The sequence below is a fragment of the Daphnia carinata genome, chromosome 9 (assembly GCF_022539665.2).
Source record: "Daphnia carinata strain CSIRO-1 chromosome 9, CSIRO_AGI_Dcar_HiC_V3, whole genome shotgun sequence".
Classification (NCBI taxonomy): domain Eukaryota; kingdom Metazoa; phylum Arthropoda; class Branchiopoda; order Diplostraca; family Daphniidae; genus Daphnia; species Daphnia carinata.
In genome coordinates this window covers 1929896-1953382 of record NC_081339.1, presented here as the reverse complement: position 1 = coordinate 1953382, position 23487 = coordinate 1929896, and the positions used below count along the sequence as shown (strand labels likewise).

The window sequence follows — 23487 nt, the reverse complement described above, 5'->3', positions numbered from 1 at the left end:
GATATTCAGGTGATACAGATTTAATGAGAGCAACTCTACTGAGGAACGCTTGTGAATGACATCATGTTGTGGCATAATGCAATCACGTTACGGTCGACGCTTTCGTAAGTGACCTTCGGTTATTTAAAAATGATAACTTATTCGTCTTAACCTGGAAACTGAGCAACCATCACACAACCCTCTCTATCCTACATGGCACCGTACCAGGCATGCCTCATAAAATAAAGATAACAACGGAGAACCACCAGCATTATGATCCGATTATGATGTAGCGCTTATTCAGGACGCACTGTCAAAGTTCTTCATTTCCATCGTTGCTTCATGAAGTGATCCCCCCCCCTTCCCTTTGCAACGTTAGATAAGCTATTCAGTTTGCTATGCATACTAAATGCTTGTACTGGAAGGTTCAAGTGTCTTCTGCTTTGTACGCTTTTACCAACCATCTTGGTTTATTCTTCGAGTCATAGCTATACCCCACTGTCATTCACAGTTTTTTTTTGTTTTTGACATGTGCTTTCTCAAAATTTCTTGTGAAGACCACAGTTGTCTGCGTTAATAAAAGGAGCCGTATCCAAATATCTTCTCTTTACATGCCATTACGCTTAAAGAGAAATATTGTTACGCTATCTTCGGCCTTCGACTATCCATACCTGCCGATTCATATCAATTTATAATAATTAAAAAGGCACCACAAAATATTGATTAAAAAATTATTTTAAATCGCCAATTCAAATTGTATCAAACGTAGAAATTTTTAAACTAAAAAAGGATTTTAACTTTCCAACCGTAAATAAATTTTAATTTTTATGAACATTGGTCTAACCATGAATGTCGAAATAGGACAAGATAGGGGACATGTTTAAAACTGTAAGTAGTTTGCATATAATCGTTATCAAGGCTGTTGCAGATAGTGATAGCTTGCCTTCACTATCTGGGAATTCCACGGGAAGAAAAATGAATAATCGTTAAGCTTTGGCTGCTTAAAGTCAGGCATTTTAAGGACGAGTAGATGCGAAAACTTTGTAGCACCTGCTGGGAAACCTCTCTTTTGAAAACCGTGTTTTAAGGATGTTGCGTGTGTGCCCGGAAAAATGTTGGTGAAGCTTAGGGCGTTCTAATTATGCTGGCTGATTCTCTTTCACTAAAATTTCCATTGAAGTTAAACTATATAATAGTTTTATATGTGGAAAACTGGAGATTTCGCAGTTATGTCATAGAATTTCCCCTTGAAAGGATCAATGCACCAACTTCATTGTAGCACTCAATAATAACATATTGGCAACGTTCAAAAAATTCTTTGTCGTCTGTCGAATCGAAATATATTGGCTCAACTACTGCTGCTGTTCGTGTACGCATTGAGGAATATCTAACGAGCGTATTTTCAAGGTGAGGCAAACGAATTCCGTGTGATAATTTTTCTTTGTTAGAGAGAAAAAGCTAACGTAACTAACAGTTGTTAGTTGATGTGACATTAGTTTATTTACCGGCATGTAGTGCTATGACAAATCACTGCTAGGATAGCCGCCATATTGGGCCATGGCCTTAAGCTTTTTGCAACATACCAGGAATGTTTATTTGTCGAAACACTTTCTGCAAGGCGCAAAAGCATTAACTTTTTATGGGGGTTGACTATTTCAACAAACCTGTTAATTTACTTGTGTTAGTTAAAATTTTTCTAGTGAATTCTCATACATTTCTTATGCATTTTCTTTCCTTCTAGATTATTCATTTTGTTTTCTTGTCAGTGCCCAAATTATTGTCTGATTTTTCTTTTTTTTCAATATGTATCTTCTATTTTCAGAATATGACATGTTAGTGGTGTTGCTTTGCTGTTTTGAACACCCTGACATTTTGAACAGCTTGTGTATTTGGAGAAAAGTCCAAAATGACAATAGCCATGAAAAATAGTGGAGAAGGAGGAACTCCTGTAGGAAATGAATCCTCACAAGAAACCTCAGCTATTGGGAACACAGTAAGAGATTACACATTTTAAACAATGATTAGCACATCTGTAAATTGAACATATTGTTTTCCAGACTCCAAATCAAAACAGTCCCGCTGCTGTAAATACAGATGGAAACACAAATGGTCAGAATGCCAAGGAAAAAGAAAATGATGAAGATGCCTGGCTAGATCCAGCTACAGGGGAACCTTATTTTCCTGTTAGTGAACTGGCCAGGCTAGAGGAAATGATTAGTAGAACACGCTGGGTAGTCCCTGTTCTACCCAAGTGTGAGCTTGAAATACTTCTTGATGCATCTATCAACCTTTGTAAGAGAGGATTGGATACCAGAAGTGAAGCTTGCCAGAGATTTTTTCAGGATGGTTTGACCAAGTCCTTTACCAAAATTCTAACTGATGATGCTGTCAGTAGTTGGAAATTTGAGATCCATCGTTGTATCTTGAGAAATTGTGAAAAACTGGTAGAACTCTGTGTCTCCAAGTTGAGTCAAGACTGGTTTCCATTGCTGGAGTTACTAGCTGTTGTTCTGAACCCCCAATGCAAATTTCACACTTTTAATTTGACTCGTCCAGTTGAGCTGTATCCCCCAAATGGAAGTGACGAAGAGGTTTTCGCGAAATCGCCTGACATTCGGGCTCCTAGGGGCTGGTTAGTGGATTTGATTAACCGTTTCGGCAAATTGAACGGTTTCCAGTTATTATTGGAACGTTTTCAAAGTGAACAAAATTTGAGCCTGCCTGTGATGTTCGCTCTTATTCGGCCATTTGGACTTTGTCATGAAATGCTGACTATCCCTACAATTACCAAATATTTCCTGCCGATTGTTGAAGTGATTCCCGCTTTTTTGGACAATTTAACGGATGAAGAACTAAAGAAAGAATCAAAGAACGAAGGGAAGAATGACTTGATTTCGGCTTTGGTCAAATTTCTGAAAAGTCTCACGCAAAGAGTACCAGGACAAGAAGAAACTCTTCAGAATTTGGAAATGTTTCGGCTCAAGATGATTCTTCGTCTGTTACAAATTTCTTCCTTCAACGGCAAGATGAACGCTCTTAACGAGATAAACAAGGTTATTGCAAGTGTAGCTTCCTACCCACATCGAACAACTGGTAACAGTGTCGTTACGGGTGCCAACGAAACGGACGAAGAGTGGCTTACAGCTGAAAGGTAAACTCTGTTTACTCTCGCAATTTTATGGAGGAGAATATTGACGTATTTATCTTCAACCTTTCAGGATGGCCGCGTGGTTAAAGGAGCATCGGGTATTACAGATAGTCTTAGCCGACTCATTGCACCAGCCGCAATATGTTGAGAAACTGGAGAAAATCCTACGTTTTGTTATTAAGGAAAAAGCACTGACCTTGGAAGATCTGGACCGTGTTTGGGCGTCGCAGGCTGGCAAGCATGAAGCAATAGTCAAGAATGTTCATGATTTGCTGGCCAAATTAGCCTGGGATTTTTCTCCTGAACAGTTAGACCATCTATTTGAATGTTTTCAGGTACAAATTTACACAGATATTTCCGTTCTGTTAAAAGAATTCACATAATAAGGTAAACTATTTTCCAGGCAAGCTGGACAACTGCGGGGAAAAAACAAAGAGAAAAACTGTTGGAGTTGATTCGTCGCTTAGCAGAGGACGACAAAGATGGCGTTATGGCTCATAAGGTATAACTATTCTTAATTATTATTATTTATTTTGTATTTGCTGGTCTGAAAATCTCTTAGGGATTGAAACTATTATTTTTATTTATTTATTTTTATATTTTTAGAATGAACTTTAGCCTTTCGTTTTCAATTTATGCTCATGTGTTTATTTATTTGCAACATAGGTGTTGACGTTGTTCTGGAACCTCGCGCACTCACCGGATGTGCCTAACGAGATTATCGACCAGGCAATGAATGCTCATGTCAAAATCCTTGATTATTCGTGTTCACAAGACCGCGACACTCAAAAGACAGTTTGGTTGGATCGTTGCGTTGAAGAGATTCGCCACAACGTATGGGTACTTCAAGCGCTCAAACAAATCCGAGACATATGTTGTCTGTATGCCGAGACTCCGGCTAACTATAACCATGCCACAAATGCCCACGCAGCTCGTGCACAGCATGTTCTTTATCGGCAAGAAGTGGTCAATCGTCTCCAACAACAGCACGCTCTAGTCATTCTTATAACTGACAACCTTTGTGCTTACATGGAGCGTGTACGAAGCACCGTCAAAGAAAACCCAGCTAACTATGATCCACTTACATATTTACCCGATGGACGATATAGCCACGTTTTGCAGGTACGTTGGAAGAAACGAAATGCGTTTTGGATCAGGTTCTTCATATGTATGTTTTCCATTTCAGGTTCAAGAAAGATTGAGTTTTTTGAGGTTTTTACTGAAAGATGGCCAGTTATGGCTGTGTGCGCCGCAAGCTCGCCAGATCTGGCACTGCCTAGTGGAACGAGCTGTATTTGTTGCCGATAGGGAGGCCTGTTTCAAATGGTTTTCCAAATTGATGGGCGAAGAACCTGACCTCGATCCCGAGGTCAATCGCGAGTTCTTCGAGGCTCAAATTCTTCAATTAGACCCTAGTCTGATGACTGAAAGCGGCATGAAGTGTTTCGACCGTTTTTTTAAGGCTGTCAATGCCAAAGAAGGGAAATTGGTAGCGCGTCGGAAGATGAACGACGTTGGACTCATTGGACTCGACTACTTGTGGCGTGTAATTCTCTTCGGAAATGATGCAGTGGCCGAAAAGTATGCATTACTATCGCCATTTTTTTCTTATTATATTTTCCATTATGATTTCTGATCTAACCTTTGGGATTATTATCATTCCATAGAGCCATTCATTTGCTGAAAGAAACCTACACAAGTTTAGGTCCCCGGTTGGTAAATAATCAAGTTGAAATTCACGAGGACCTCATCGGCAGTTGTAGTGACCGACTAAGGGCGTCACATGATACATTGCGTGCGTACATGATACAGCAGCAACAACAACAACCACATGAAGCGTTGGTGACTGAGAAGGATTTCGCCAATCGGAGTAGACAAGAAACTACGCGCATGTGCAGACTGTTGAAGCTATTGCAGGAATATGTTAGTGACTATGACTGCGAGTTTCACATGAGGGAAGAGCGGACACTTCTTCCCCTCGGAAGAGCGCATAGGTAATATTGGAAATGAAACGAAAAAAAAAAATGAATCATACAAATGGAGGTTTAACGTGATTGAATCTTATTTAGGGGGAAGTGCTTTACGTTAATTGTCCGGTTTCCCAACCAAGGACGTCAACTAGAAGATATCGAAGTATGGACTCACAGTAACGAGACTCTCGCCACTGTTCGACGACGTATCATGGCACGCGTGAAATCCACAAACCAAACAGCTACTCTTCCCGTAACAGCGGGAGCGAATTCATCCATAATGCAGTCTCAAATAGTGGGTCACCAGCAGCCACCAGTACAACAACAGCAGCAGCAGCAGAGTGGAATGAAACTGGATCTTTACCTGAATAATGAACTCATTGAACCGTCCGAAGGCTTTCGTTTAGTTGCAGATTTGCCGCTTAGGGATAAAACAGTGCGTTATCCTTCTCTTTCATGTTTTGTAGACATTATGTTACTAGTTATTCATTCTTTAATTTTTATGCTTTTTGCTTAGATGTTGACAGCCAAGCTCTCGCAATCAAATACTGCGGTAGCGGGGTCACCGGATAGCAGCAGCGATAGTAGCACTGGCGGATCACCGCAGCATGCACCCAATAGCTACCAAGGTGCCATAGGTGGTCAACTACATCACGCAATGACGGCGGCCGCTGCAGAGGGCATGTTGCCGGGTGTTTTGATGTCGCGAGATAAGCGCATCAATCCTTTCTTGTGCCAACTGGCTGATCTGGGTTCACAGTTGCAGCATGCCCAGCTACGCGATGCTGCCCGTAATCTGCTCCGGCAGTTACCGGCCGATCCACAAGCTATTGAGCGCCTCGTAGTCGCCAGTCAGATTCTGCCTTCAGTTCCATCTTCGCCGTCGGTGGCGGCTGGTGACAAAAGTGAAACTGCCCAGTCGTCTTCGGAGTTGGAAAGTATCTTTGTAGCATCGTCGCCCTCAACTACTCTATATCATCTTGAGGTATGTGAAATTCAAGAATTTCGATAGCAGTTTCTTAAAATATATCTATTTTATTTTTTTACCGGATCCTCGTTAATTAATTAGGTGGCCTATAGTTTGTTGATGCCGGCAAACATGTCAGCTTCAGACAGGACATCCGATTTTCAACTAGGATTCATTCTTAGAGGCGGAATCCCGCTTTTATTGAAGATGCTCAGCGCCAATAGTTTTCTTATCACAGCTGATATTCCAACGAAAAGGTTGAAAATTATAGCACTATCCTAGTTGTTTTTTTTTTTTTTCATTTCCTCAAATCGTCTCTTGATTCACCATTTAGATCGGCATACTTGAGCATATTGCGACTTTCCAAAGTTGTGCTGGCAGTAATGTCCAGCATTTGCATGCGCAACGTCCTCGATTCACCCGGCCAAAATCTTGTGTTGCATACTGTGACTTCCTGTGCAGCTACTGACAGTGTCGTCCGTGCCGTCGCCAGTAGACTCGCACAGCACATGCAAACTGATCCAGACGTCAGCTCTCTCTTGTCTAGCATTAAGCCGGACGAGGAAGTTGTCCGTTCATTAGTCCGTCTTGCCTGGGCAAGTAGCAGTGGGGATTACCAATTGCTGGAGTCTTCTTGGAACGATCTTGGCACAGTCAAACTGAACACCACCGTGAGCCCTACCCAGGAAAACGAGTATTCCGAGGATATACTGTTATGCAAGTGCGTACACGGAATCAACTGTTACTCGTAGTTGACACGTAGATTGTTCACTTCTAACGTCCTTTTTCTAATTTCTATAGGGAGGCTTTGGAGGTCCTTACTGTGGTGAATAGCATATCACCACGAGCTGTCTACCAGGTGTCACAGTCCAAGACCTTCTACAGATTTTCACTTGAGATGATACTTCTCTGTCCAGTGAAAGCACTGCGTTTGTCAGCCGCGGAACAATTTCTTTTGATATCTAGCCAAACTGTGTTGCCCCAAGCCAATCCCCCAACCGACTCACCATCGATGTTGGCATTCTTTCTCGATCTGCTATTCTCTGTAATGGCCAGCACAGTGCCTGAATACGCGAAAAATTCACAGGAGTTCTTTCAGCTCCTCTGTCGGCTTTTGAACTTGGCTGCCACTTCTAATGTTCCGCTACCATCTGCGGAGCCTCTGCTACTCAACGAAATTAATTGGCTCCAGAGAGTGAGGGTATGTTAATCAATTAGTTTTTGAAATGTTGCTGTCCATTGTATAAACAAATGTTTATTTGTTTTTTCAAAGGATTCTTTTTTGAAGACTGGATCGACTCAAACTGAAGATGATTTACTTGAAGGTCATCTCTGTCTTACGAGAGAGTTAGTCTCCTACCTCGGCTTGGCTAAAAAATACGAAGTTGGGTCAGATCCGTCGAAACCTGTCAACTTAATTAAAGTAAACCTAAAGCGTTGGGTGGTTCTAAACATATCGAAAAATGTTTAACACTATTTCTTTTTTCCTTTAGGAAATTCTTGAAGATTTCCTCTACCCGGCATCTCGTATCATGGCCAAGTATAACAGCACAGGTGAACTGCTGTCTGCCGTGGCTGATCCGATTTGCTCGACCCCGGCGTCTGTGGTAGCCGCGTTAGAGCTTCTAGTGGCCCTTTGTTCGGGATGTGTGGCCAATTTGAAGTTATTAACAACTATGTTAACCGAAATGTTTTTCTCCGGTTAGTTTATTTAATATTATTTATGTTTTTATCTATTGCTACTATTTTACGGCTTTTAAAAATGTTTTTCTACCGTTTGCTAAGAGATAACTTATTTGGGTTTCTTCTGGTTTGCTTTTATAGATCAACAAGCAGAACCATTAAGCGAATGGGAGTATTTACCTCCTGTGGGGCCGCGAGCTTCCTGGAGTTTTGTGGGTCTGAAAAATGCTGGCGCCACTTGCTATATGAACTCGGTACTGCAGCAGCTGTTTATGATTGAAAGGCTGCGACGTGGTGTTTTACTTGCTCACGGCGCGGCACTCGATCCGGACGAAGATTTCAATGGTGACGATAAAATGGAGAATGACACAGAGAATAGCGAAGATCAGCAACTTCAGTTGCAGCAGCATCAGAGAAGTCGTGACGAATCAACCCGCGAGTATAACATTAATATCTTGAAGCAGCTTCAAGCCATATTTGGTCATTTGGCGTGTAGCAAGCTGCAATATTATGTCCCTCGCGGACTGTGGCGTCATTTTAAGCTTCAGGGCGAGCCGGTAAATCTCCGGGAACAGCAAGATGCTGTAGAGTTCTATATGAGCCTGACGGATAGCGTTGATGAGGCGCTGAAGGCACTGGGCCACGAACAGATCATGCACCGTACACTTGTTGGCATCTATTCGGACCAGAAGATTTGCAAGGGATGTCCCCATCGTTATTGCAAAGAACAACCCTTCAATGTAATCAGCATTGATATTCGGAATCACAGCAATTTGCACGATTCGTTAGAACAATACGTCAAAGGAGAGTTACTCGAAGGTATTTCTCTTTCTATTTTTAAGACCTATCGAAAGCTGAACAACCCTATTTTTAGGTGGCGATGCCTATCATTGCGAAAAATGCAACAAGAAGGTGAACACGGTGAAGCGCTTATGCGTGAAAAAGTTGCCGCCCATTCTTGCTATTCAGCTGAAGCGATTCGAATACGATTATGAACGACTTTGCCCGATCAAATTTAACGACTATTTTGAGTTTCCCCGTCTTCTGGACATGGAACCGTACACTGTATGGGGCTTGGCTAAAGCTGAGGGCGAAGTTATCGACTACGACATGGAAGAGGAAGCCAATCGTGACGTCTGCACTCGGTATCAGCTGACTGGCATTGTCGTACATAGCGGCCAGGCCAGTGGTGGTCATTATTATTCGTATATCCTACACCGGCCTCCGCCAAATACCACCGGGGCTACGGGTGGAGCCAAATGGTATAAATTCGACGACGGAGATGTGAGCGAATGCAAAATGGACGATGATGAAGAAATGAAAAACCAATGCTTCGGCGGCGAATACATGGGCGAGGTGTTTGATCACGTCGTAAAAAGGATGAGTTATAGGCGCCAGAAGCGCTGGTGGAATGCGTATATCCTTTTCTACACCAAAGAAGATATTGACATCGGCAATCGGTTGAGTGAAATGACAATCAACGAGTCGATGCCCATGACGTCCGCAACCCCGCTGTCTTCACCTCTCTGCATGCCACTGGCCATCGAGCGAAGCGTCCGGAAACAGAACATCAAGTTCCAACACACGTACAACCAGTTTTCCACCGAATATTTTCATTTTATGAGGAAACTGATCAGCTGCCAAACGCCCTACCTGGCAGTGGACCTCAAAACGTTGCCGGGCAAGTTACCCAACCATCCATCATCCGTCAGTCTTAGTCCTGCAGAGGTGGAAGAACTGGCTCTTTCATCGGTTGAGATTGGAGCCCATTTCCTTTTCACCACTTGTTTCCATACTAAGAAATCCTTAAGAGGTGTAGCCAGCGATTGGTATGAAGCGCTCCTCGGCCCATTACGGGTATCAAAACAAGCCCGTCTTTGGTTCGGCCAGCGCGTTCTCTTGGATCACCCACAGCGCTTTTGCGAATACCTGCTTCAGTGTCCCAGCGCTGAAGTTCGCTCAGCGTTCGTCAAAATCCTAGTCTTTTTGGCTCACCTGTCGTTGAGTGACGGTCCATGTGAAATCACCGCGCCGGCCACCTCTTTACCTGGCATTTCATCATTTCCCAATAGCGGCGTTGTACCAGCCGCTAGCGAACTAACACTTGCGGACCACATATTTCAAGCAGTTTTGAGTCTTCTCAGTAAGGAGGTAGCTGACTATGGAAGACATCTTTCACAATATTTCAACCTGTTTCTGGTCTACGCGTCACTGGGCCCGCCCGAAAAGGCTCATTTGCTTCGACTTAATGTCCTAGCTACTTTCATGACAGTAGCACTCGACGAAGGTCCTGGCCCACCCATCAAGTATCAGTACGCTGAGCTCGGAAAGCTCTATCAGGTAATTCCAAGTTCACGATGTATTAAGATTCAGACAAACCTTTTTGTTTTGATATGATGCATTCGTAGGTGGTGTGTATGTTGATACGTTGCTGCGATATCAGCAGTAAGGCGAACTCGTCCGTAGCTGGCCAGCTGCCATTGCCCAATTCGTTTGGTGAGCCGCCTCTGATGCCGATACAGCCTCAAGTAGCAGAGATTCTCTATACCCGCAACAACTTTGTTAAAAAACTCCTCGAAGATGCGAGTGGAATCGAAGAAACGTCGCGCTTACTGCGCTACTGCTGCTGGGAAAACAATCAGTTTTCATTCGTTGTGCTCTCTGAAATCCTGTGGCAGGTAGACTCTGTTCGTTATTACTCAACAGAACTGTTTTTTGTATAAAAGAAAAAATCGTTAAAAAATGCTTCTTTCTCTAATTCAGGTTGCCTTTGCTTACACCTACGAATTGCGACCGCACCTGGACCTGCTGCTCTGTATTTTGACGTTAGAAGATTCTTGGCAGAAATACCGAATCACTGCTGCTCTTAAGGGTATCCCTGACGACCGTGATGGATTATTTGACATCATCCAGCGATCCAAGAATCATTATCACAAGAGGGCCTATCAGTGTATCAAGTGCCTCGTAGCGCTCTTCTCTTCGTGTCCAACAGCTCACCAAATTCTGCTAGCCAATGTCGATTTCAAGCGCAAATGGACAGCGGCCGTAGACTGGCTTCACGAAGAGCTTGACAGGCCATATCCTACAGGAAACAATCAGTACGTATTATTAGCCTACACGAACCCATACAAATTGTTGTACTAATACGCTTATGTTACTGTTGTAATTGCATGTTGTTCTAATATCCTTTTTTGTTTTTTTAAATTTCAGGTATAATCAATGGTCACCCCCGGCGCAGTCGAACGAAACCTCAAATGGATACTTTCTGGAACGTTCTCACAGTGCCAGATTGACATTGGACAAGTCGATAGAACTATGTCCAGAAGAAGAGGTGGAAAGCGAAGATGTGGTTGGAATTTCAAGTGGAGGAGGGAATGCGTCGTTAGGTGTAGTGGATGACAGTGTTGTGCCACCTCCTGCTTTGGTTGCCGACAGCAGCTTGGATAACTCTACGGCAGCGCTTGTCAAATCGCAGACGCTGACAAGGGCGGCATTTGGGGTATCCCAACCACGACCGGGTCACGCTCAAACCGCATCGCCACGAGCTACGGCACCGCCAACGAATAGCAATCTGTCGATCCCTCGCTCTTCTTCCTCCCAATTTCCTCCCTTACATCCGAATCGGCCTCAACAGCCACCTGTCAAAAATGAAGGTAGTGGTAGCAGTCAATCCGGTCCGTCTCCCACCCATTAGCTAGACATTGCTAAATGTTGAATTAACGGAAAACATCGCAGCTGTGATTGTTGAATTCTAACACAACATAGCCTTTTGACGGCATCGTTCTCACTACTGTTGTGAGGTTGATGGCCTGTTTCCATGTTCTTTTTTTGTTTTTGTTCTTTCGCCATTTTCAGTCTTTATGTAAGCCTCATGAGTCAAAAACAACAACAACAAAAAAACAAACAAAAAAAAACAACAAAATGAAAAACAAACTAAAAAAAAAACAACAAAACATAAAAAAAAAAAAACAAAAAAATAACAATTAAACAAAACATTAAAGGGGTCAGTACATGTCATGTTATTGATTCTTCATTTACTCTATTATTCACCTCTTCCCTTGTTTAACAGAACTTGTTTCTCGCGCTTCTCCAAATATATGATTCCGTATAGTACAGGCGAACAGCTCATTGAAGCAGGCAACAGCTAGTAATTACGTTTCATTTGTGTTGAACTATCATGGGCTGTACCCTTTTCTAATGGACTCGTCCCTATTGTGTTTGTGGTTAATTTTGATGTAGAATTCAGTGGATGTGCTTTAGTCAATGCTTGTTTCCAGCTATTCGATCCCTCTTTTTTTCAACGGCCGTCGATTCAGATTACCTTCCTCCTTCTCCTCAAATCACAATATTTCTTGGTCCAAGTTTAAATAGGCTGGTCCCGGTTCGATATACGTTGAGAATGGTTACACAACCAAGAGTTTAAGAGGATTTCTTCGTTTAAATGAAAATTATATGAACCCTTGTTTCTTCTAACTGTAATTCTCTTTTTTTCGTTCGGCATCCACTAATTCGATGAATAAAAAAGTAACTTCTTGTGGCGCCGTGTGCATATGTGTCATTTGGAAGGAATTGTAGGTAAAAGGCGAAAATTCATTCAACTCTGTTAATATTTTTCTTTTTTGTTTCAGTGACGATCTAGAGTTGAAAATTGAAATACAAGTGTGTGACTCAATCGTTAGGCTATTGTAAAAATTGTCAAGTACACCGTACTCAGCATTTCTCTCTTATTTGGCTCATATGTCCAAATGGTTAGCACCTTTCTAAGCGGTTAGGCAGGCTGGTCGCGAGGCAATATGTACTACTTAGTACATAATCGCGCCTACAGTTTTCTATATGGAGAAAGTGTGCGTTGTCCGGTTAGGGCTCCGTCCCACGTCAATCGGGTAGCTTTTTGGTCGATCAGTTGGGTCGTTTCGAATTTCGGTGCGGTTCCTTCAGGCTACGGCACGTCATTATGCATTTCAGCCGGCTTCCAGATCTATTCAGGTGCTAGGAAAGAAGGAAAACTGATTCTAAAACCCAGTTCCAAACCCTGATTATGTACTCTGAGTATTATTACTAAAGGTCGGCCCCGAATGGACTTAATCGGGTTTCCACCCCGAAAAAAGTCATTCGGGGCACAATCAGAGGGCTGATTCGTCAACCAGGGCGGGGTAATCGGGTTGTAACCTCGATGATGTATCCTGATTGTGTTCATGTGGAAAAAATTTCACCTCGAACCAAGAAAGCCCCTCTCTAACGCCCAGAAACAGGAACACCGATTGCAAAAAACGCTCCGGTTGGCTGGGGGGCCGATTCCTAGCTAGGGCTCGGCCCCGCGACGATCGGGCACGATTTTGGCCGACCCGCGCGGTTTTTTTTTTAAAAAGGACAAACCGGTGCGGTTCGGTTTGCCGTTTTTTTCAAACCGATTGAACCGCGGTTTTAAGGTTTGCACCGCGGATTTGCGGTTTGCATAGGATAGTATAGGATAGCAGTAACAGACTTTGTCGCTAGATGGCGAAAAATCGACCAATTTTCGATCGCGATACCTACTAGTCTGATCGGAAATTTGATTTATAACAAGTTGCTGACCGCCATTACGCTCACAACAATTAGTGATAATTACTTGATTTGGAATTTCAGCAAAATTAAAAAAAAAAATTTTAATAGCGGTTCAAACCGGTTTTGCCCAGTTGCAAACCGAAAACCAAACCGCAGTCACAAATGGCCAAACCGAACCGACGGTTGGACGATTTTTAAATGAAAAACCGCGGTTTGCCCCGATCAAAGACGATCGGGGCCGAGCCCTATTCCTAGCGGTGCCTTTTACTACTTCTTTCCAGGTTTTTGGGCAGCTCTTAGTTTGCCGCATTAGCTTGATTCCTCAAGTCAAGTCAGAACTTGCTGAGTAAGAGCTGTCTAGTTGTGGATCCGGAAATTTTCATTTGAATTAGCTATGGCTTGTATAATGTCTAATATGTCTACTTCGGATTCTCTAAGCCCTGATTGGTTAACATCGGAACATAGCACAGGCGTAAGTGAATACAATGTGTTGTTTCAGGTGTTTCCATGAGTATTTACAAGGTTTTTTGTTTAGACGTCAATTATGGCTGTGGAATTCAATGGTGGAGTCGTTATTGGAGCTGATTCACGCACGAGCACAGGGTAAATATCGGTTGTCGGTACAGCTTACGAACTTACTAATATTTTTGGCTTTCATTTTTTCCAGGGCATATGTAGCAAACAGGGTTACTGATAAACTGACCAAGATCACTAACCATATCTATTGTTGCCGCTCAGGCTCTGCAGCTGACACTCAAGCTATTGCTGATATAGTGAACTACCACTTGGAATTCCATGAGTAACCTATATTGATTTATCATAGTTTATTTTTTAAATGATAGTATGAATTAAAAATAAATATTAAAATTATATATATATATATAGACATATGTGACATGATATAATTTGAAATCATATGGTATAATATGACATGGTTTTTAGGGTACAATTGGGTGAAGCTCCTTTGGTGAAAACAGCAGCCAGTGTCTTTCAAGAACTTTGCTATAACTACAGAGATCAGCTCATGGCTGGTATTATTTGTGCAGGATGGGATAGGCGCCATGGTGGACAGGTATAATATCCCAGATTCTAAAACCCATAGTTCCATGTTCATGAAGTTTTTTAATATTCCTAGGTTTATAATATTCCCCTTGGAGGAATGTGTGTGAGACAACCATTTGCTATTGGTGGTTCAGGCTCAACATACGTGTTTGGATTTGTTGACTCAAATTTCAAACAAGGCATGAATCAGGATGAATGTGTCCAATTTGTATTGAAAAGTGAGTATGGAAAGGAATTGTTTAATGATACACAGCTTATTAGGCTTAATGTGTTATATTTTTATTTATGTTCTATTAGCTCTCGCATTGGCAATGAGCAGAGATGGTTCAAGCGGTGGTGTTGTTCGTTTGGGTATTATTACTGAAGATGGAATTGAACGCCGTACAGTGTTGGGTAATGAACTACCTCGATTCTACGAAGGTTAAGTACAAGTGAAGTATGTGTTACGCGATAATGAAACCAATACATGAAAAGTTGACAACTTCCAATTTTATAGTGAAACTCACTACATTTTATTATAACGAATAATTGTCTACAACAAAAGTTATTCAATTCGGAATGAGGAAACCATGTCCATAATATATGGAATATATTATCAAACAAAGGTAGCAATCGGACAAACAGTAAAATGCCAAACCGTAATTGCAACATTTGTTCAAGAAGTTTCATCATTCACCACTGTAAATCCCTTTGATCTATTTCACGATTTTTCACCTCCAATTTGGGAGGAAGAACCAGACGCCTTGACGCTGATTGTTTTAGAGTTACCCTTTTCTTCTTCGCTTTGCCAGTTCACCTAGGAGAACCACGAATTTTAGCCACATAAAACTATTTTTGAAGGCATGAAATAGTATAAGTACCTTTTGACGATGTTGTTGAACTGCATCTTTAACCTTCTCCATGATCATCTTTTCCGTAAGAATGCCGTCGGATGATGCATAAGCAGATGCTTGCCAAGCCACACCAAGCTTAGCTATTTCGCGACCCGACATTCCTTCCACGTCACGTGCGATCTTCGTGCATAATGCACTGTAATCAAACTGAGCCACTTTCAGCCGACGCTTTCCCTCAGCTGCCGGCTGTAAAATAAACTTGTCGAAATAAAGTCGGACCTAACAGAAATTATGTGAGTTAAATTCATTCAAAGGAGAAGAAGTGTCCATTATTTACTAATCGTTCGCGTTCCTCCAATCCTGGAAGCATAAACTCGACCATTTCGTCTAGGCGATCATTAACTGCCCAATCAAACTGTTCGGGGGTGTTTGACGCCAAAACCATCATGAATCTGAAAACCAAAAAAGTTAGATGAAACATATAACGAGAATAGAACCACACTTACTTATTGGATTGCTCGCCAGTACGGTACAAAAAAGCGTTAAGGGTAGCCCTTAAATCTTCGCTGATTTTCTCTGATGATCTTTTCCGTAGGAACGCGTCTGCCTCATCAACGAATAAAAGTAATCCGCGACGAGATCCATTTGCCCAATCAAAAACTAATCGACCAAAGGAATGTTAAAAAAATTAAATAACGGCTCACTTCTATAGAACAATATAACCTTTATGTATGGCCGTAACGCCATCTCTACCCAATGGGGAAACATCACCACCGGTCATAATCGCATAGTCCAGTCCGCTATGTTTTGCTAATTTTTTCGCGAACAAAGTTTTCCCTGTGCCCGGTGGTCCATGCATTAAAATATTTCGGAACATTCCCCTTGGGAATTCAATAAAATTACATTGATTGATGATTTTACATCAATAAAAGCTTCTCTTACTTGTTTTGCTTTGTATTTTTTGTTGCAATTGCAATATCTCTTAGGCGTTCTTCTAGTTTGGGCTCCAATACAACTCCGGACAATGCGTCTTCTGATTTAGCCTGTAGTTACCCAATCGATACAGCTTCAGTATTTAAATGTAGCTTTGTTGACCGGAGGTACCTTGATAGCTTTAATGGTTTTGATAGGGTGGCGGATGGTATCTACAACATTTAGTCTTGAAGTTTCACGGACTAAAGAAGGTTTCCCGATTCGAGATTCAATGTATCGAGCAACCACACCGGTGCCGCCTTTGGCAGAATAAACACCAAGGGCAAGTAGCGATAGTCCAGCAGCTGCTGCTGCTATTTTGTCCCAGTCAGAAAGAAAGGTATTGAAACCAGTTCCCAAAACGGCACCAGCCGTTTTGATAGACTCCATAACGGTTGTGCGTTTTTCAGAAGCTGTGTAATGGAATAATTAGACAGATAAGTCTTTACTATTTAAAAGACAACATTATACCTTTAAGACGAATTTGTTCTAAATATAGATCTTGATTTTCTCTGTCAACTTTAGCTTTAGCTCTCATTTCAGCTTCAAGTCTTTTCATGTCAGTTTTGGAGCGCAAGTCCATTTCATACTCCAAAGTTTGTTTCCTCATTGCTTCTTGCTTTGCAACACTTTCTTCTTGTTTCCTTAAGTTATCTTCATTGGCTCTTTGCTGCTGCACCAACTGATCTTCATAACGTTTGCGTGCAAGTTGATCTTGGTATTGAGACCTTTGTTGATTTTGCTTGGTCTCTTCTTGTAATGTTTTTCTTCTTTCTTCATGATCCACTCTTTTTTGATCTACTTTCAACTGTTCAATATGAGCTTCATATTCCTTGATCTTTGGCTAATTGTTCTTGCTGTCTGGTTTGTTCTTGTGCCTTAGTCAGATCAAGTGCATCTCTGGCGAATTCTAAGAAATCGAACCTAAACAATGTGTCTTGTATCATAAAAAATTGAACTTACTAGACTTTTCTAATTCTTTTGCTGCTTGCGCAGCTCGTTCTAGGGCCGAAGAATCAAATCTGTAGGCATCTGACGCCCGTGCTCCTCCTGCATTCCCACGAGGTTGTTGATTCTGCGGTTGTCCGGTGCTGTCATCTCCACTGCTTTCGGTAGGAAGAGATGCAGCTGTACCCACAGTCCCAGGGTCCTTCCTTAATCCAAAGAGCCAAGACATTGTGCACTCGAACAGTAGGCAGAATTATATAAAAAGCAAGCAATTTGCACGTGGATGCGAATGTGAATTATCTTTCTTAGCCGTTTGATAGCAGACGCTCACACTAAGGCAAGTTGGATGTTACAACATAGCATAGTCTGCTCGCAACACAAACTTCAACTGTTAACGGACTATGTTTCGATCCCGTTGCCAAATTTTTTTTGTTTATGCAAATATCATTATTATTTAAATTTCATATACTTCTGGGGGTAGGGGAAAAGTAACGAAAATATTGAAAACTCTAAGCTCTTCATTCGGGCATTGTTTTCAATTTTAAAATAATATAAAGATAATCGTCTAATTGCTTTTAAGATAAGGAATTTCAACGCGTAATTTTTAAATTTATAAATAATTAATTATACGGCACCTACACAAAGTTTTCGGGCAGCTGAGAATAGCTTATGGAAAAACGCGTTTTTGCAAAAAAATCGTAAAAAATACAGTAATCATCCGACGTAAATGATTCTAGGGATGAAGATTTTGTAAACGGAACATATTAGCGTTTAGCCGCCTCTGCGGAACTTCTCTGCTACAATATTTCGCAGTTTAGCAGATTTTGCAAAAAGGTAGAAAGCATCTAAAGCACGAAACAAGGATTTGGTTCCGCACTGAGTTTGGCATTTTAGTCTAGCAACGTTTCGCTTTCGAGGTTAAGGGACATTGATATTTGATGTCTTCTCGTAGTGTGTGACTCTGATAATATCATATAGAAAAGTAAACAGTATAATCTTTTTCCTGTGCAGTTGTCATCTTTCTATCAGAAAACCTGAGACTCCGATCCATCTCCCATATTAATTCTGGTGCAATATCGGTCGTGCACTGTTTGTTGTCATTAAAGACGTTTTTCGATGCATGTTAACAAAATTAATTAAACACGATTTGCCATCACGTTATGTCTCGCAAAAGTCTTACGTTAGTTTTGATAACAAAGCCAAATGAAATTTTGCTTGGTTATAAAAAGAGAGGATTTGGTAGCTACAAGTGGAATGGTTTTGGAGGAAAGGTGGAAGAAAATGAAAGCATTTGTGAAGCAGCAATTAGGTAACATAGACAACTTAAATGATTAAATCCAAAAATATTTAGATTACTTTTTTGTTTTTACCTTTACATCCATAATATGCATGCAACATGAGAGAGTTGAAAGAAGAATGTGGACTTGTAGTTTCAGCAAACGATTTAGAACAAGTTGGGATAATTAACTTTGAATTTGTTGGTGATCCTGTTATTCTAGAAGTTCACATTTTCACATCAGCAAAATACGAAGGCCAACATTTTGAAACAGAAGGTGTGTGTGGCAGTGTAATTACCAAATGATATTTTATTCTTCATATAAATTCGTTTAGAGATGATGCCAAAATGGTTTAAACTCCAAGATATCCCATTTGATGAAATGTGGGCTGATGATCGGCTGTGGTTTCCCTTATTTCTGTCAGGAAATAAGTTCCAAGGGTACTTTTTGTTTCAAGGCCATGATGTCATACTGAAACATACACTTGAAGTTGTTGAAAATTTTTGAAACTTTGCAACCAAGTAGCATTTCTGCGATCATAATCACTTTATTCACGATAAAGAGGAGAGCGGACCATTTGCTACATAAGTGTAAAACTAAAAGAATGAGATTCTTACCCTACAATCGCGTTTTGGCGGCCGCGAGAAACGCCTTTTTCTGTCGTTGTTATCTAATACTTCAGTTGTATATTTTTCGCACTTAATTTAAGGTGATTCCGTATATTTATTACGGTGGTTTTCCTTGTTTATTACGAATGCTGTAGGAAGACTAAATTGTGCTAATTTCATGTCAATAATTATTAATTATTATTACAAGAGAACGATGAGAAAAGAATGAAAATGAATGGCAATTTGATAAGGTTAAACCTCGAGTACAATCTATTATAACTATATTAAAGGAGGTATTTAAAGTGTAAGCTCTTGCTTCTTTTTTTCTCCAGTTCCACTTTTTGAGTAGAGCGATCTCAGTCGTGCGTTGGATACGAATTTTATTTCGTGCAAAATTCTTTAATATTTGTTTCTTCGAATGCGTCATTTACTCGTTTTCAATAACTATTCGTTTTTTTTTATTATTAAGATTTGAGTCACTAACTTCGTTACTATCGACACCCAAGGGATGCTTTTTTGTATGTTTCTTGATTTTACCTTTTGACATTAGAAAAAAAATTTACATCTTGCCCACAGGCCAAAGCCATAGTGACCAACTTCACATAGAGCCAAAAATGAATTCAAGTGTTGGGTAGATAGACGGATAATGCAAATAGCCATAGTTCTATCTTACATCAACGTAAATCATGCAGTATCCATAACTGAACGCAAAAGTTTTTCAACAATCAAATAGGCTTTTAAATCTATTTATTATACAACTTATTTGAACTCTGACACCCACCTTTGACGGTACCAGCTGACACTTTATTTAATCCGTGGCTGTGATATCGTGTTATGATGGTTTTAATTAATTTTCCTGTATGATGTGCCGTTGGTTTCCTGCCTATCCATTTATAATTTTATTTTAATGGCTGTAGGCGTAGTCATTCGTTTTGAAGTTCCAAACTAATTTCAGCACTGATCAGTTTGCATGTTAATTCAGTATCCATCAACATACTGACGCTGCCATCAGGCAGTTGGTTTTTCATGGTTGACCGCACTCAGGGGATCCTCTTGGTTTGCTACCCAAAACCAATGCGTCATCCGAGCTTTCTTGATCATTTACTTGCGTGGTTGTGTTTTTGCTACCTGAGGAGAACGATGGTTGATATTGCTTGCGAAAAGTTTTTTCTTGTCGCATGTTTGTTACTGCCTGCCTTTGACTGTGCAAAGTTTTTCTTCGAACTGTGATCTGTCGTGTCCACAGTTGAACGATTGCTTTTGTTAGATCGTGTTTCCAGCGTGGGATCATTGTCCAGCGCATTTACGATGCTTAGGGTTTCTTTTTTCTGTGTATCCATATAGCTGTATGTCCAATTGGCTCAATAAAGAAACAAATTTTCATTTATAGACTTTTAAAGTAAAATGTGAGAGGTGGCAAAAATGTTGTTCATGGAAGAAAGTTAGGCATACGGGTAATGTAAGAGATTTAATTTGCTTGCGCTTGATTACTCGTCCTGTTTTCATGATTATCGTTTATGCTACCTAGTATTTCATTTGAAAGCTGTTTGTAATGCGAGGTAACACAAAAAGCTATAAAAACAACTAACCTCTTGTCTGATTGAGGAATTGAAAAAAAAATGTAATAAATAAAAAATAAATAAAACAAACGTGCACACGTCAAGACTGTGCATTTCTTTACATCCTCGTTCTTCAGTAAACTGTCGCCTACCCCGTGGAAAACTGAAACTTTGCGTGTTATTTGGATATCGATGTGTATCGATGTCAGCTCTGTCCTGTGAAAAATGCTGCACGTACACCAATTCGTACATCTGGCGATCGCGTTTTGCATCTATCCGCTTCTGAAATGCGGTGGAAGTGCTTAAATCGATTCGCCCCTGGTATTGAACCAACAAAAGCCGCTCTTTTTAACGTGGCTTTGATGGGACGCCTCACTAGGCCATAGACATTGGCTTGGGCAAGTTCATAATTGAATCTCCACTGTAAATCTTTTACGAGAGTGTTGTTTCAAAGGATGGCTGAAGACCATGATCGATTTGTAAATGTTTTTCCAGAGTCAAAGCGTTTCAAGACAGCAACTGTAAGGGCTAAAATTCTCGATATAAAAAAACTCAGCAATATTGGATTGGACATGTCTGAATTGCGCTGCAAAGATTTGGAGAAGATCAAGTGCTTCAGAGGACCACAGCCTCTAGATTCAAGTAACATTTTCATTGATACTCAGAGCAATGGAGAACGCTACATATTTGTGAAAGAGCCGGCTTGCTCTCCATCGCACACAGCTGAGTGGCCAAGTTTTCGGAAGTTACACAATGTAAACTATTCTGAACCTGCCCATAGTTGTAACAGAAACATGCATATTATTCCTCTGTACTTATTCTGAAAATGCCAAAAGCTTAAGAAAAGAGCAATGCTGTTTCTAGAAATTTATCGAGTAGCTTAAAACCAATTCTCCAACTCTTGTAGTTCGAAAACAGGAACGCTTTAAGAACTAAGATCAACCCAAATGCCATTTCTTATAGTCGCAAACCGTTCGCTCGTCAAGCTCTAGTATATAGTTGAACGTACTTCAACAAGTAATGTGACACATATTAGCCAAAGGATATTCTTGTGTAGAAATACTGTAGGTTTTTCTATTTGTCTGTCGAGTCTAGATCGCCAACATCCAATAGTGGTAGACGCACTGAAAAATTTTAGCTTTAAAAGAAGTATCTGACTTATTGTACACCTTACCACTTAAAGAAAAAAATTAATTAGTAGCCTTAATAAGTCCTTAATCTTTTCTATATATTTTTCTCATTATAGCTACGATTTCCAAATGAAAAACGCCAGGAATCCTTAGGAATATGGTACACTGGTAATCAGGCAAAGAATCAACAGCCGAAGATCCCTGTTACGTACGAAAAAAATGCAGCAATGCCTAATTTCGACTACAAGGTGAGGACTAAAACATTTCATCTAAATTTTCATCAAATACAATCGTAAATAATGTTCACCTCAATTTTATGTCTAGTTCGGGTAGCCCGTGTAAAAATTTAACCGAATTCCCATCTTAAGTCTCCGCAGTGATAGAGTATGTTCTTTATTCCGAGATTTAATCGTCTGATCAGTGTTCGAAGTTTCACGGGGAAAAAATTACAAACATGGCTACATATTATCGATATCTTTGCAGAAGGAGTAGGCTATTCTCAAAACAAATGTAGAAAATTTGTTTTATTGATCTTGTAAATTCAAATCGTAAGCGGAACTCGTTTGGGGGAAATCAATATATCAATAAGCAAAAACAGTTTTTTTTGTGCAAAGTAGATTTTTTTAGTGTTGGTAAAAGGCAGTGTAAAAAACCATTATTTCTGGTATTAGGAATTTTCTGGTCTTTCAGATTACCGCCCATTGGTCTTGTAATCGGTCTAAACGTCAACCAGTCAGCCATTTATTTACATAAAATTCTTTCGGCTGGTCAAATACGTTTGCCTCGAATACTAAGCTCCACATTCTTTGCAAATACAACTCCCAGAAAAGTTACGGTACACCAACTGTCTAAGGGCGCATTTTGGCGTCAACCATTTGTTGAACCTTTTTAGTTCAACTTTTCGTCAAAGTTGACGCCAAAATGGAAGTTCATCGCTACAGTTGAGAAAGGGGAGGAGTTGCAGTTCAGTTGAAGGTCAACGGTGGTCTGGACCACCGTTGAAAAAGCTCAACTGTTTCAGTTGAACCATCCACTGGCGTTGTCGCCAAAACGGTCGCCTAGTTGAACCATCTACCGGGCAGTTGACGCAAAAATACAAGTTCACTAAAAAAGTTGAACTAAAAGTAGACGCCAAAATGCGCCCTAAGGTGGCTATGTGAAAATCCTATAGAGGTTGGATGAAAACTCGATTTTTGTGGGCGTCGCGAAAACGGTGTTTCCCTGTAAGGTTTTTTTTTATTATTCGAATATTTCGGTAAGTATTGTTTACTTATTCCGTTAAACAGCTTGATGATTACTTAAGTGTTGTACCCCCCCCCCCCGTTAAACACATTGACGTTAAAAAATCTTTTCTTTCCTTTTGTTAGCGGGGAGTACCTGACATGCCGGAACCACGTAGGAAATTCAAGCCAATCGCATGCGATATTTGCAACAGGGAATTCGGCTCTTATTCCATCTCGATCCATCGTCCACAATGCATGAAGAAATTGATGTCCAGCAACAACTAGCGACCAAATGCTTTTAAAAACTAAATGCTGTTGGCTACGGAAGCTTTAATTAGCACGTTATGTAGAGTTTTTCGATATTAAAATTTTTCATGAAAATTTTGGTCCCTAAATAAAATTTTACGTTTGACACATTTCATGTATGCTAAAAAAAAAAAGAATTCCGGACCTTTGAAGGCACTTGAGTACCATAATGGTAATCAGTTGGCGCTATCCGATGAATTGGGCGCTTTTTGTTTTAATTTGGCACCATCCATGTTGCTACTAATCATGATGGTGGCGGTCAGTACAGTACATAACTA

The 23487-nt window shown here is 40.7% G+C and overlaps 6 protein-coding genes across 6 annotated transcripts in view; 4 read left to right on the top strand and 2 right to left on the bottom strand.

The window, feature by feature from the left end:
* Window positions 1-23487, bottom strand: part of LOC130688979 (uncharacterized) — a 93324-nt gene that overhangs the window by 40435 nt on the left and 29402 nt on the right. The gene's annotated exons all lie outside the window — the stretch shown is intronic.
* Window positions 1266-11883, top strand: LOC130689122 (probable ubiquitin carboxyl-terminal hydrolase FAF-X). Its single transcript, XM_057512134.2, has 20 exons — window positions 1266-1386; window positions 1802-1972; window positions 2037-3130; window positions 3198-3462; window positions 3531-3629; window positions 3794-4249; window positions 4314-4708; window positions 4795-5121; window positions 5197-5533; window positions 5615-6082; window positions 6167-6321; window positions 6399-6785; window positions 6866-7265; window positions 7338-7487; window positions 7558-7765; window positions 7889-8566; window positions 8622-10087; window positions 10156-10425; window positions 10511-10845; window positions 10958-11883. Exons 2-20 carry the CDS (start codon window positions 1886-1888, stop codon window positions 11439-11441), a joined length of 8061 nt encoding a protein of 2686 aa, XP_057368117.1. The 5' UTR covers window positions 1266-1386; window positions 1802-1885; the 3' UTR covers window positions 11442-11883.
* LOC130689155 (proteasome subunit beta type-6-like) lies at window positions 13603-14841 on the top strand. Its single transcript, XM_057512181.2, has 6 exons — window positions 13603-13763; window positions 13827-13894; window positions 13959-14090; window positions 14234-14363; window positions 14427-14571; window positions 14651-14841. Exons 1-6 carry the CDS (start codon window positions 13686-13688, stop codon window positions 14776-14778), a joined length of 681 nt encoding a protein of 226 aa, XP_057368164.1. The 5' UTR covers window positions 13603-13685; the 3' UTR covers window positions 14779-14841.
* Window positions 14836-17455, bottom strand: LOC130689138 (ATPase family AAA domain-containing protein 3A homolog). The gene is given in 10 exon segments (XM_057512162.2): window positions 14836-15149; window positions 15214-15465; window positions 15524-15638; window positions 15693-15846; window positions 15910-16067; window positions 16129-16229; window positions 16291-16571; window positions 16630-16999; window positions 17001-17068; window positions 17122-17455. Coding segments are annotated over 10 exon segments (1809 nt in total). The 5' UTR covers window positions 17336-17455; the 3' UTR covers window positions 14836-15053.
* On the top strand, window positions 18035-19334 carry LOC132088343 (oxidized purine nucleoside triphosphate hydrolase-like). The gene is made up of 3 exons (XM_059497057.1): window positions 18035-18415; window positions 18508-18659; window positions 18718-19334. Exons 1-3 carry the CDS (start codon window positions 18267-18269, stop codon window positions 18888-18890), a joined length of 474 nt encoding a protein of 157 aa, XP_059353040.1. The 5' UTR covers window positions 18035-18266; the 3' UTR covers window positions 18891-19334.
* Window positions 20651-23208, top strand: LOC130689158 (zinc finger protein 474-like). Its single transcript, XM_057512184.2, has 3 exons — window positions 20651-21305; window positions 21797-21928; window positions 23048-23208. Exons 1-3 carry the CDS (start codon window positions 21006-21008, stop codon window positions 23186-23188), a joined length of 573 nt encoding a protein of 190 aa, XP_057368167.1. The 5' UTR covers window positions 20651-21005; the 3' UTR covers window positions 23189-23208.